The sequence below is a fragment of the Eretmochelys imbricata genome, chromosome 15 (assembly GCF_965152235.1).
Source record: "Eretmochelys imbricata isolate rEreImb1 chromosome 15, rEreImb1.hap1, whole genome shotgun sequence".
NCBI classification, from domain to species: Eukaryota; Metazoa; Chordata; order Testudines; family Cheloniidae; genus Eretmochelys; species Eretmochelys imbricata.
The window spans coordinates 28,274,804-28,288,043 of record NC_135586.1 but is presented as its reverse complement, the minus strand read 5'-3'; the positions used below and the strand labels follow the sequence as shown (position 1 = coordinate 28,288,043).

The following is a 13,240-nucleotide window of genomic DNA, read 5'->3' as shown; positions in this document are numbered from 1 at the left end:
GTTTTATTCTTACGTTTGTAGTAGTTCAGAAGGTCGACCATTCCGACTTGGCACTGGAGCTAACATGGAGAAAGTAGTGAAGATGGATCGGGACATGACTAAAGTAAGGAAGTAATAAAGATAATTATTTAACATCTTAGAAATCATTAGACAGTCAACGTTCTCATTACCCCAGTGTTTTTAAGCCTTCTGTAAAAGAACCAGAAAATTAAATTTAATTCTCTTCCAAACAGATAATTTATTGGTTAATATTTATATTAAACAAGTGAAATTCAAGAAAACGTATTCATAAACTTTAGCATTAGAATGATGTTGTTGACATAAATATGTAAATCCTTGAAAAACCGATGTTTTGTATTACTGCAAAAATATTTCCACTAATGTTTTCTCAAACATGTTTGGGTCATGATTTTGTGTTCTTTCACAAGTATTTAAGGAGTCTGAGTTTTACTGGGATGAAAATCCATAAAAAGTAAATTTCAAAGATCATGTTAGAATATTTAAGGAAATTGGTTTTAAATTCATATTCGTGAGTATTTGTGTCAGAAGTACTCATGCATTCTTCGATCAAAGAACAGAAACAACACCATGTGACTATCTGACCAACTAAACTAATAGTATTGAATCCACTCCTTGATCAGTTCATTGATTAAAAAAATGAAATCAAACAAAAAACTGTCCAATGTGAATAATGAATACAGTTTGAGGAAGTGTTGATTTCTTTGTGGTTATACCACAACTGGGGTCAGATAAAATGGGTCAGATAAATGATTCCCTTAGCTCTGGCTACCCTGGGTTATGATTGGTCTGAATAGAGCTAATTAAATAGTCACTTTGAATATCTTCCATATTTCTTTTTCAGAGTGGCTGCTGTGAGGTTATTACAGAAGAGGCTGCTGCAGCTCTTCGGAAGGCTACCAAGTGGGCACAGTCTGGCCTAATTGTCAGTGTTGGGCCACCTATTGAATCTATCAGTCCAGAAACCACTAGCGGGCTGTCAATTGGTGACAAAAAGAAAACTGCTCAAACCTCCATTTGCAGGGAGAGGAATTCTGAACTTGCCAGGTAGAAACTCATTGTGGAGTCTTCAAAATAACATGAATGTCTTTGTAGAAATGTAGAGAGTAACTATTAGTACCCTAATCTTACGTCACTTGTGTTGAGCAGGGGTAACAATTGAAGCTTCTCTCTCTCTCTCCTTCTCCCCTGTTTTAAATTATTGGGCAAGTGACATTTTTCTTCTATACAGAACAGATCCTGTGCGCCCATTTATCAGTGGTCATGTAGCAAACAGTATGGCAGCAGAGGTGATTGCTCTGCTTCATAGCTTATTGATGGCACCAGAATCGAATGCAGCTCAAATATGGACAACAACGGCTGAAAAGGTAAGCAAAGGAGGATAAGATATCTAAATGTGTGATGCACAGTATATTAAAATATATCCACTGCAGGACAACTTTTAACCGTTGGCATTCTTCCTCTCCTGCTTCCTTGTTTAAAATATATATTTTTAATTGTCGCTATCCAGGTAGATACTGTCTGTCCTGATAGTCCTCCTTGGGCCCATCTGCCATTTCAGAGAACGTGGGGCAAGGATGGGGGAAAGAATTTGTCAAAACAGATCTGGAAACAAGGAACTGACTGTTGATAAATGGCAGTGTTACATATTTTTATACTTCATAAGACTGTTTATTCAGGCAGTCATCCTACCTTGACAGACCAATCCTCTCTCACCCAGACCCCTAAGGGGCCAAAATAATGGTTGGAGGATGAAGTCTTTGCTTCCAGATCCCTTAGCATACATTGTGGCTGCTCGGGGTATGTGCTGGAGAGAGGGGGACACATCACTGCACTTCTAACGGTTATGTGGGAATCAGCAATGGAATGTTGCTTTGTTATTCACTGATCAAAGCTCTTATTTTAAAGTATTACTGTATACTTCTTGAAAATTAAAATAGTTCCTCTGGTGTATTTTAAAAAAAATTCAGCTGTGCCCTACACTTTTCTGACCAATATTTCTCCTTTGACAATTTAGGTTCTGTCTCGGGCTCTGATGTACATTCCACAACTTGGGAAATATGCAGAGAGTATCTTGGAAAATGGGAGCAGCAGTGGCAGGAAACTTGCTAAACTTCAAAGAATTGCTCGGCAGGCAGTGGCTGCTCTATGTGCTCTTGGTGGCTTTAAAGAGACAATTAAAATAGGTTCTGAAGTGCAGGTAATTAACTTCTTTTCCTTTTTATACTTCAAATGAGACTTGATTCTTTTCATCATTTTACAATTTTAAAGTTGTACTTCCTTGTTCATTGTTGTAGGTTTTGGGTAGAGGAATAGCAGGAAGCATTGGAGTGGTGGCTTCTATTAATGAACAGGAAGGTATAGCAACTGTCAAATTTCCACCTGCCAGTATAGACTCTAGAAAGACCTCACAAGCATCAGACACATTAACTATTCCATTATCTAGGCTCTGTGTTCCAAGATCTGAGGTAAGGTCATTTTAAAATCCAACATTAAGTGTAATAACAAATTGTAATTATACTGTGATTTAAAACAACAACAACAATCTGCAGCATGCAAAAGCCTAATTCCTGTTTTGTTAAAGATGACTTGTGTCATTTACATCATTGTTTTAAACATTTCATAGCAATGTTTATATGTAATTTCTCATCCAAATAACATGATATTATTCATCCTTCAGCACTTAAGGATGTTCCATAGCACATTGTGTTACCTTTCCTTTTTGGCTTGTGATTTTTGTGTGGTGCTGTTTTTGTGATAGTACAAAATGAGAATTAACTCCAGGTGATGAAACGCCCTCATGTCTTAGAAACTAACTACTTGAATTTAACTTTCTACCGTGCCCCCCACCACCACCACCATCAGGCATTGCCTCTTCATAAACTGTCCATTACTGAGAAGGTAGTACAGGCAGTCCAGTCCATGTTGCTCCCTCAGGAGGGAAGTCTATCTATTCATACCTCACTTCCTGCAACAGGAGATGGCTCAACTCCAGTAATGGCAGTGGTCCGGCTCCTTGGTGAAATAAGAACAAGGTGAGGTTTTGTTCATTATTTATAAAGGGCTCTAAGTGTACAAGGTGCTGTACAAAATGTAAATGCTCCAGCCAATTGAGGTCATCTTGAGGCTTGTTTTTCCTATGTAAATATTGGCATCTTGCTAGATGGAACAATTGTCTGTTTAATAAAGAATCATATTAGTTTCCAAAAGGAAATAAAGTTAACTGACTTTGTTACAATGGCCTCCCTGCTAATAAGGAGCCCAAAGCCAGGAGTGGACTTGGCAACCCATTGAGCTGGGTGTTTTATTAATATGAAGTTGGTCAAGCCATTTCTGCAGTCCTAGCAGTCCTAATGAACAACTAAACAAACAGAAGTAGACCAGAATGCACATTTTGTTGAGGCTAGTCCTGAAATTATTTTCACAAGTATTGACATCAAGTTCACCACATAATGTACATTTTTAATGTTTATAATTTTATTTTATTTTATTTTATTTTATTTTTTTACCTTAAGAGCATGCCTGGTGATGGCCCAGCTATTAGAAGACAGTTTGTTTTGTGAAGAATTCATACAACAATGTCCAGCTGCTGTAGAAGTTCTTAACCTGGTGGCACAAGAGTGCAGCCCTGGTATGTATTTAACATGACCCCACAGTTTTACTGTTGTATTTTGTCAGTGCATTGAGATAACAGATAAGTGAGGTTAATTTTAAACTTTAGATACTAGGCTATATCCCAAATAAAAGTGATCTATTTAAATGGAAGACAGTATTAATAGCACTTAGTAATATAATACAGTGTGGCTTATTACAGTTGCAGAGATCTAAATAAATTTGTGGTGGCTAATAGCTTGACTTCTTAAAATTAGGTTTTAGGTATAAAGGGAGTGGATTTACACCTAGTGTGAATATGGCCGTCGAGTTTTGCCCCTCATAATACTCCGGTCTCATGGCTGGTTCGCTGGTTTTGTGTCTTGTTTTTGATAAAGAATATCAGAAGTCTCTCTTGTATTGATACATACATCAGGGTGCAGGTATGCTCAGTTTTAGTCAATAGCAAAGTCAAGCCTGAATGAAATTGCAGGTGATTTACTCAAATCTGTGAGAAGTTATCATTTTATCAGTAAGCTGTAATGTTGATTTATTTATAAACTGTGGTATTTACATGAATGTACCCATCCATACTAATGTACAAACTGAGATGAAGGGAAGTCTCTAAATCTTGGACTTTTTTTTTAAATTTCTCCGTAGTTTTTGTGAGTGTAAGCTGCTGTTTTTCCTTCATTATTCTCTTTTATTCATTCTTTAGTGTATTGGTGCTCTTCTTGCCTATTTTAAAGACTGCTCTTATTTTCTTTCCTTATTTTTAACCTCCCAATCTCCTCCCCTGTTTATGAGTGGGCACTTGGACCCAGCAGAAGTTCTAGGGTTGAGGACAGATTAAAAGATACAGCCAGAGCTTCTTAAGTGGAGGAAAAGGACTGAAGAAAAGGAAGCTGTTAGGCTGTAGAACAAAATGGAATTCTGTTAGGCCTCCAGTATGAAATTAGGTGTGCATAATTTATGGCACAGGAATAATTTAACTTCATCCTCATGCTGGGTTGTAAACCTGGTGGCTCTGCATCTTATTGGTTCAAAACTAACTTCCAGTAGATCTTTATTTATTCATCAATATACATATTTGCTGATCAGACACTACAAGTTAAATGCAAGCAAAACCAAAGTTTATGTAAATAGCACTTTTTTAGTTTGTTCATGCTCTTCAACTCCTGATTGCTGGTTACTGTGGAACAGCCTGCAATAAGTGACATCGTTTTGTTGTAAGTTTTAATGGGATATCGACTGCTGACATAATTTCAGTTGCAGGGGGACAGACAAGGCTGATTAGGTGATGTAAATTTCCAAATTTTTTTTTTTAATGGTGCTGTGAATCTGACCATTTTTTTGAATGTTGAGATGTCTTCCTGAAATTTCAGAGTGATTATCGGTCACTTTGCTGTTGATTTCTGCCTTTCTCTGTCTTGTAAGTCTTTCTCTCCCCAACTGTTGTTTAACAGTAATATAAAAATATTCAGCATTCAGGTTACTCCACTGCTGTCTTTTGTTCTTACAAGTTGTTTTTAATCTTTCACTTAAAAATATCTTGGCTTTGTAGAACTGTTTTATGACACCTGATACTGTTCCCAATAGTGATTATACTCAGTGTGGTTAGTTTAAATAAAACACAAAAGAAATAATTCTTCCTGCCTGACAAAATTTGTCTTTTCTCCTTAAGATTTCCCTTCCCCATGTCACTGACATGGCTCTCCTGCTTCCCAAAGCGGATGCTGTCTTGGGAGACATTGTTTTCATTGGCTTCTAATGTTCCAAATCTCAATGTAATCAGAAATTAAGTTTAAACCTTTGAATCAATTACAGGTGACCTGAATAGCATAGCTTCTTTAACAAGTGTTTTTAACCCATACTTTTTAATCTGTATAGGGACTAGTGAAAACATGTTGATTTATGTATTGGACAAAGCTACAGATAAAGTAACAATAGTTAACAGCCAGGTGAAATGGTTACTTTACCCCTTCAGCTTTTCTTACTCATTTCAGTTTTTAAAAGGAATATTATGTAAATTTTAAAAATACGATTTACTGTTCTGGATGCTAATTTAAATTTCAGTTTTAGATTGTTTGCTTCATTTGTAGTCATTTGAACATTAGTTTAAATCCTCTTTGGCACAACTCTTCTTCAAATGTAGTGTTTTCCTTGATCAAGAATTCCCTGGCTCACAGAGGTCGGTCTGTGCATGGCACAGTACCTTCAAGGAAATGTTAGCTAGGCCTTGAAGAGCTCAAGCACTATCTGCACTCAGCTTCCAGGGGAGACATGCACGTCATGCCAGTCTTGTTCTTTCAGTGTCAGTTCAGCCGTAGGTTAAATATTTTAATAGGAGAGCCAGTTTATCTGTTCTCATTCAGCCAAAGCTCTGTGGCCTAGTTTTTTAAATAACTAGTGATTTGGGGCGTCTCAGCTTTTGGGCACCCAACTTGACACTTAATGCGGCTTGATTTTTCAGAAAATGTTGAACACCCTTCCATATCTGTCTTGGTACCCAAAATCACTAGATACTTACAAACAATGTGGTACTATGCTTAACTTTAATAGTAATCTATTCTGTTCCTAGTGAGTATCTCCACTGGCCATTTTATTCCAATGATCAACCTATAACTTGAAGGTTGCCTTACTTGAAAGTATCCTACAAACTTCAGCGCATTGAAGCATCTTGACTACCTGACAGCGAGCGGGATAGTTTGATTTGATGGTGTCTTAGTCAGTTTCATTTGCAGCTGTAACAAGCTCATTGATTTTATTTTAAATAAATTTAACACAAACATGTATTGTCATAAGGAAAATTAAACAAAACAAGGACATTCTGAATAGCGACTGTGGGGTGTAGGTATGAGGATGTCTTTCCACAGTATGGATGTCAGGTGCTGTAGTGCTGTGTAGTACTTCTTTACCCTCCATGCTAGGTAAGGATGGAGTGACAGCCCTTAATGCAGATCAGCTGCTTTTGTTCACCTAAAATGAAATTTTCACTGTTACTTGGAAATAATTTCCATGTACTTTTTAGACTTGTAATTCCTCTCAGACATGACACTTTCGCTGAAATATAAGCCAGTCTCAGGTGTACTTCTTAGGTTTTTCTCAGTTTGGTTTTTTTTTTATTTTGGGATGGGGAGGGGGAAGAAGTGAGGGGAAGATTAATTTCTGAAATGGACCTGATTGTCACATTTAGAGATTTTTAGCACAGGTGTAATCTTTAGATCTCAAATGACTGTCTCCAACTAAACTCTCACATTCCCAGTATTAATGGTGTTGGTTTGGTTTGTATTGTTATAGGGGAAAGGCTTCTCATTGTAGAAGTGCAATGTGAAAGGTTAAGAATGTTGTATCGAGATTGTGCTCGTCCCCCACCTCCGCCTCTCCAGGCAGACAGAAGACAGGTAAACATATCAACACGGCGCTGCTTTTCTGGCTCTTTCTCTAATGGATTCAGTTTCTGATACGGTGGTCTAAGGATGACCGGAGTCAAACCATTACAGTGGTTTAAAGGAAAAAGAAAAATTCATCACACTTAAACATGCTTGAATGCAACATATTGGTTATTTATTTTATATGCTGGGTCGAGTATGCATTCCATAGCAGATCTTGGACACTGGATTTCAGCAGAATGAAATCTAGCTTGTGACCTCAAATGCAGTCAGACTAAAACACTCTTTACCTCTTTTACAGCCCAAAGAGATTACTTGGAGCCCTTCTAGAGTGTTTCCACCTGTGCGAGCCTGCATGTTCTCATCACATCTTACAGCAGTGACCTTTTTGGCTGACCCTAGTGCTGGCGGGGGACTGCCTCGTGGCACGTTTATCTACGCTACCTCCCCAGTTCCAGTACAAGTAAGAAATCACAGTGATGGAGCAAATTTCTGTGGTGTTTTACCTTCAGTTTTTTTAAATGACCAACAAATTTTCTGCATGGCTGTTTCCTTAGGCCCCATCATTTTACTGGGAGATTGAAATAGTTTCCTATGGAGATACAGATGATGACACTGGTCCAATAGTTTCATTTGGGTTTGCCACTGAAGCAGAAAAGCGGGACGGAGCATGGACAAATCCTGTTGGCACATGTCTTTTTCACAAGTATGTTGCAAATATGTTCATTAAAAATTACAGCCTGGTGCACTACATAAAATGAGTATAAGCTCCTCTGGACTGGCACCAGGCTTGCTTTTTGTTCCTGAATAGTGCCGAACGGATAATTTAAATGGAGCAATTAAAGTTTTGAAATATAGTAATTCCTTATCAAAATGAGGATAGTTCCAGTTGCATTTTAGCAGTATATAGCAACCACCTGAATGCTAACTGATGGTCATTTACAATGATATTTTTACCCAAGAGGTCTGCTCTTTTATGTTTAACTTTCTTCTTCACATTTACTTTCTTAGTAATGGACGAGCTGTGCATTACAATGGCTCCAGCTTGCTACAGTGGAAGAGTGTTCGACTAGATGTGACCCTTTCTCCTGGTATGTCAGAATTCAGTTTATTTACTTAGCTGAAAGCGCCTAACACCTCTTAAATATAAACAAGGTAATGGATGAAAAACAGAAAAATCCTTGTTTCTCTTTGGTCGTGTTTTATTTTCCTCTAGGTGATATAGCCGGAATTGGCTGGGAGAGAACAGAAGGCACTCCTCCCCCTCCAGGACAGCCAGCTAAAGGAAGAGTGTACTTCACATATTGTGGACAGCGACTTGGTCCTTATCTGGAGGATGTCTCTGGTGGAATGTGGCCAGTGGTGCACATTCAGAAAAAGGCAGGTTTAACAGTAAAACACCTACTTTGGGATGTATTTGACTTTCACCAACACTAGTCAATGTTCCTGGGTGGAAACCACGACCTATTTTTCATATCATTTTCACCTTTATTTATTCATTTGGGTTAAAACTTGTATTCTCACCCATCAAGACAATAAAGTAAAGCTGGTCTGATGAGGAGACTGAGTTAATCTTTATATACTAATAGGCCTTACTTTACTATTAATTCACTTTAATCTTAACAGTGACCTTGCTGCAAATCGCATTTGTCCAAATGACTGTCTCTTGAAGGCACCAGGCTGAACAATTATAGCTCAAAGACTGTATTGAGCAGCTTTATATTTTTCAATTGTGTATTATCGGACTTATTTTTTAAACTTTATGGTCAATAATGCAAGGAAATCCATATCACTAGAGGATATGGTAATAACCAGTGGGGATCTCATCCTGTGGCCAAGGTTTAGAATAGGAAGATCACAGCAAAGGGTTAAAATAGTACTTTAAAACAAAAACTTCTTATGCTTTATTTGAATTTTGTTACAGAATACAAAAGTCCGGGCTAACTTTGGATCTCGCCAGTTTGCCTATGCTGAGGGACAAGCTCACAGGAATGCTGCTGATCTGTGCATTGACCTAGCTGAAGAAATAAGTGCCAACTTTGAAGCATTGCCTTTTGCCATGGCTTCCGATAGCGATAACGATGCTGGTACCAGCATAGCTTCTGACCCTGGAACCCACGGACCTCCTTGTAGAATTGCTGCTGTTGCCACAGCTCAGCAACGTAAAGTGATCATTAGTCGCATTTAAATCGCATGCTCAGTGTATTTCAGCAAAACCGTCTAAATCCACTTAAATGTTCTCAAACTGAAATTCTCAGGGTGCTTCCCAGATAAAATACAATAATCGTTAAAGAAACGCAATAGACCTTGGCAGATAAATGCTCACTTCATTTTAAACAAAGCATTCTAAAAATCAGTTATCTTTGTTTTACATTATACGGAATAAAGCATTCAAATTGTTCTGAGTTAAAGTAACCATAATGAAAAATTATTTTATTAGGGCTCTGAATGTAGTTAGATGCCTCACTTGATTGAATTATTCAATGTGCTACACTATGTCAAAATGCATTAAACTTCCACCAAGTGATTGGAGAGAGACCACAGAATGCAGCATATCTGAAGAACTTCATGAAATATTTTAGCATGTCTAGTAATGATTGGGAGTTCATTATTTCCATTTGGTTGGTTGCAGAATATGACAGTGACACTTCTTGTCATTATAAAATGGAACTCAGCTATGAGAACTTGTTCACATCAGGCCCAGATCCACATCCACCTGCTATTGCAGACGATGAAAGTGATGATGATGATGATGACGACATCCCCCGGGTAAGGAAGATGGGACACCTCACATGTTACAGAGCTGCTCTCTAGCTACAAGTCTTGTATTTAAAAAAAAGTGTCATGAACTGATTTTGTTGCTTTGAGAAACTAGAGTTTCCATTAAATCTCTTGTTCTAAATGCCATTTGTTTTTTGTTTGACTTCTCTTCCCAGGAGGATCACTATGCCCTCTTGGTTAAAGCCTGGGAGACTAAGGTTTTCCCTACAATTAGAAGACGGTTCCGCAATGAAGCTGAGAGGAAGTCTGGTCTGGACCAGATTAAAGGGGCTTTACAGCTAGGTATGACTATCAAATGTTTATTTGTATGATCACAATTGTATGTGGCATATAACAGATGCAGGAATGAAACTGTGGGAGCTGGATTGGTCTAGCCAGATCCTTGTTGCACTTACTAGAGTCAAGGCTGCAAAACAGTTTAGTCTTCTGTTTTTCCCATGCTTGTAACTTACAGAAACATTCTTTTCCATGCTTGGTTTCTGCTCAAAAGTGAGATATTTTGTGTGGGGTAGAGGATTGTGGAAAGTTTCTGCAAACTCTTTTCTGTTTTTTAGGTTATGAGCTATGAGTCTTATGAGAACAGAAAAACATGTAGTCGTTTGGAGTTTAAAACACACTTTTTAGACACAGCTATATCAATACTGACTGAAGTGTGAAAAGTGCTGAAGCGTTTTTAGAAAGAAGAAAGGTTATAGATGATTGAAATGGTTGGCAGCTTTTTAGCATTTAGCAGAGCTTAATGACATTTCTACCCCCTTATGAGATAGTTGGGCAAGGAATAGGGGCTGATGGGACAACCAGTAAGAGGGAGTTTGTGTAAGTACCACACTGAATCTCCCCACAAAAAAAACAGAACTAAGCTTTAACACTGGGCACAAAAGGTCACAAATGCAGCAATAATAATAATTAATAAAGTATTACATGATTTTAGGGGAGTTTAGCATTTTTTGCCAGATTCTACTGTATTCAACAGGGTCACTACTTTCATTTGAAAAAAAGTTCTACATTTTTCATTGCAAAGATCTAACCATTACAACATAAAGATATGGGCTGCTGACCTGTTAACCTAGTTCTGCAGGAAACCATTGCCAGGCAAGGATGGGAACTTCAGGACTTAATTTGGCTCATTTTCAACACTAAAATTAATGTTATTGTTGGTATCTTACTTTCTCTACTTTATGACAGATTTTTTTTAGTTGTATAATCCTGTATGATCAGAGATTTTTTTCGTTTACTTTTCTGTAGAAGTTCTTTTAATCAAAATTACTTGGTTAAGGACCATAAAATCTTGACAAAATGCTACACAGTTCTCGTGAACTCCTGGTGGTGTATTTGCTTTTGATACTTGATTTTACTTGCTATTCAGGAGCTATTGGCAAAGTGCATGGCTGTAACCTCTATCAGACGAATGCTAATTCATTTTATTTTTATGGCTAGAAACCTTAGCTCTAGTGTTAGGGTTTTTTCCCAAGATGTGTCTTCTTCCATGTTGATAAACTAGTGATTTGGACACAGGGGAATGCTGCAGAAAGACTTTTCATTTCAGTACAAGTTTGGCAGCTCATCCTCACATACAATTACTTGCTCAGCGGGAGAGTCAACAGCCGCCTTCTACAGCTTATGTACGGGGACCAATCAGCCTGAATATTCAATGACAAATGTGCTTTGTAAATAAATTTTTCTCCTCTTTGCTTTAAAAGTCCTTTTTTTAATTTCATTGCCACTCCCAAGTTAATTGCACTTGGTAGGTCAAAGTTTATACAGCAGCTAGCGTGTGAGTGACTGAGTATGTCTTTGTTCCTAGTCACTTGACACTGAGGTTCCTAGTCACTTCTTCATGCAGATTAAAATAAAACATTCCTTTTAAAAAAAAAAAAAAGTCATGAACAATGAAGTAGATAAACATTTCTGTTGTGATAAAATCAAAACAAGCTTCTGTGCTGTGGTTTTCCCTTTATAATGCTCTTTCTTAGTTTGTTTCATGATTATTATAATCCATTGGCTCATTAATCTTAGTTTAATGTACCCCTGGGTAGCGGAGGTTAAGGGTTCTAATGCAGGATATATTAGCTCATTGTTAGGAAAGCCTCCCTTCAAATCAGCCTGGTTGGTAGAATTTCAATAATCAGTAAAATCTCCTGATGAGGATGAGCAGTAGTCTTAGTATTTTGGAAGAATCTGTTTATTTCTCACTTCAGCTGGGAGGCAAGAGTAGAGCTTCTGCCACTTCTGTTTTCCTTTCCTCTACTCATTTACTCTAGGGCCCTTGGTACGCCAAGTGCAACATTTCCAGATATGGAAGCCATTCAGGCATTAGAACATAGTGCAAAAACTTGGAGGGCAGGAATTCTAAAGCTCTGCTAGTACCCCTTCTGGTGCTCTGAGGATCTCAGGTTGCAAAAGGAACTGGGACTTTTGCATGTTTCTTTCCCTTTTAAGTGAGCATAAGAAGTATTTAAATGACTGAGGAAGGTTATCTTTAAGAGTTATCCTAATGGACCCATGCCATTCTTATTTTGTTTCCTATGGTAGTTCTCTCTCTAAGTCTCTCTCTAATTAAGGTATCCCTTAGAATGTTGCTTTGAAAATGTCTACTCCTCATAAATTTCTATTTGGACAGCAAATCTACAGAGGTAAATAGTAAATGAGAATGACTTTCTTTGTCCAAAGTGCACAAACTTAGTGCTTGAAACACTATTTAATATAGTGCGGCAGTAGATTATCCACAATGTTGTCTTTATCACTGTCTTTTCAGAATAGCTTGTAGTCTGCAGGTAAACATTTAATTTAACTATGAAATAGTTATCATCAGTAGTAAACAAACTTGTTTCCTGAAACAGATTAGCTCTATAAATATTCTCCAGAAATCGGTACAATATTGATTTAGTCTTTTTGAGTGCTAGACATAAGGCCAGATTTTGCTACCTCTTACCCAAAGAGATGAGTGAGGGGGCAGAATCTGGCTTGTAATGAGTAAATGAGACTATGTTGTGATATATTTGTTAGGTTGTGTGGTTTGTTACAAGACCAAGGCCAGCATCTAATCCAAATGCTATTCTGTTTATCAGGAATGGTCGATATAGCCCGACAAACAGTAGAATTCCTTTATGAGGAAAATGGTGGTATCCCAAGAGACCTCTATCTTCCTACCATTGAGGATATCAAAGATGAAGCAAATAAATTCACTATTGATAAAGTTCGGAAAGGTATGTCTATTTCAATCTTTATTTGCCAGTAGGAGAAAAGTTAGGACTAAACACCCTTTGACCTTGGCGCACATGGGACAAAATCATTATTTGGTTAAATTAAGGCTGCAACGTTTTTAGTTTAATAAATGGATAGAACTGGAGGGGTTAACTCACTGCTTTTGTTTTGCTTTTTTTTTAATAACTTTTCTAAAAAGTGAATCACTTGTCAATGTATGTGCTGTGCACGAAGTGAACGTGTAAAACAACCCA

At 37.6% G+C, this 13,240-nt stretch overlaps 1 protein-coding gene across 3 annotated transcripts in view; it reads left to right on the top strand.

Annotated features, from left to right (window-relative positions):
- HECTD4 (HECT domain E3 ubiquitin protein ligase 4) overlaps window positions 1-13,240 on the top strand; it is a 127,452-nt gene that overhangs the window by 88,723 nt on the left and 25,489 nt on the right. For all 3 annotated transcript variants that reach the window (XM_077835284.1, XM_077835283.1, XM_077835285.1), the window contains exons 38-53: window positions 22-103; window positions 863-1,065; window positions 1,250-1,385; window positions 2,036-2,218; window positions 2,316-2,486; window positions 2,884-3,053; window positions 3,534-3,649; window positions 6,910-7,013; window positions 7,303-7,464; window positions 7,559-7,707; window positions 8,013-8,092; window positions 8,218-8,381; window positions 8,926-9,163; window positions 9,634-9,770; window positions 9,938-10,064; window positions 12,851-12,988. In XM_077835284.1, the coding sequence (XP_077691410.1) occupies window positions 22-103; window positions 863-1,065; window positions 1,250-1,385; window positions 2,036-2,218; window positions 2,316-2,486; window positions 2,884-3,053; window positions 3,534-3,649; window positions 6,910-7,013; window positions 7,303-7,464; window positions 7,559-7,707; window positions 8,013-8,092; window positions 8,218-8,381; window positions 8,926-9,163; window positions 9,634-9,770; window positions 9,938-10,064; window positions 12,851-12,988 (2,360 nt within the window). The remainder of the gene's footprint in view (window positions 1-21; window positions 104-862; window positions 1,066-1,249; window positions 1,386-2,035; window positions 2,219-2,315; window positions 2,487-2,883; window positions 3,054-3,533; window positions 3,650-6,909; window positions 7,014-7,302; window positions 7,465-7,558; window positions 7,708-8,012; window positions 8,093-8,217; window positions 8,382-8,925; window positions 9,164-9,633; window positions 9,771-9,937; window positions 10,065-12,850; window positions 12,989-13,240) is intronic.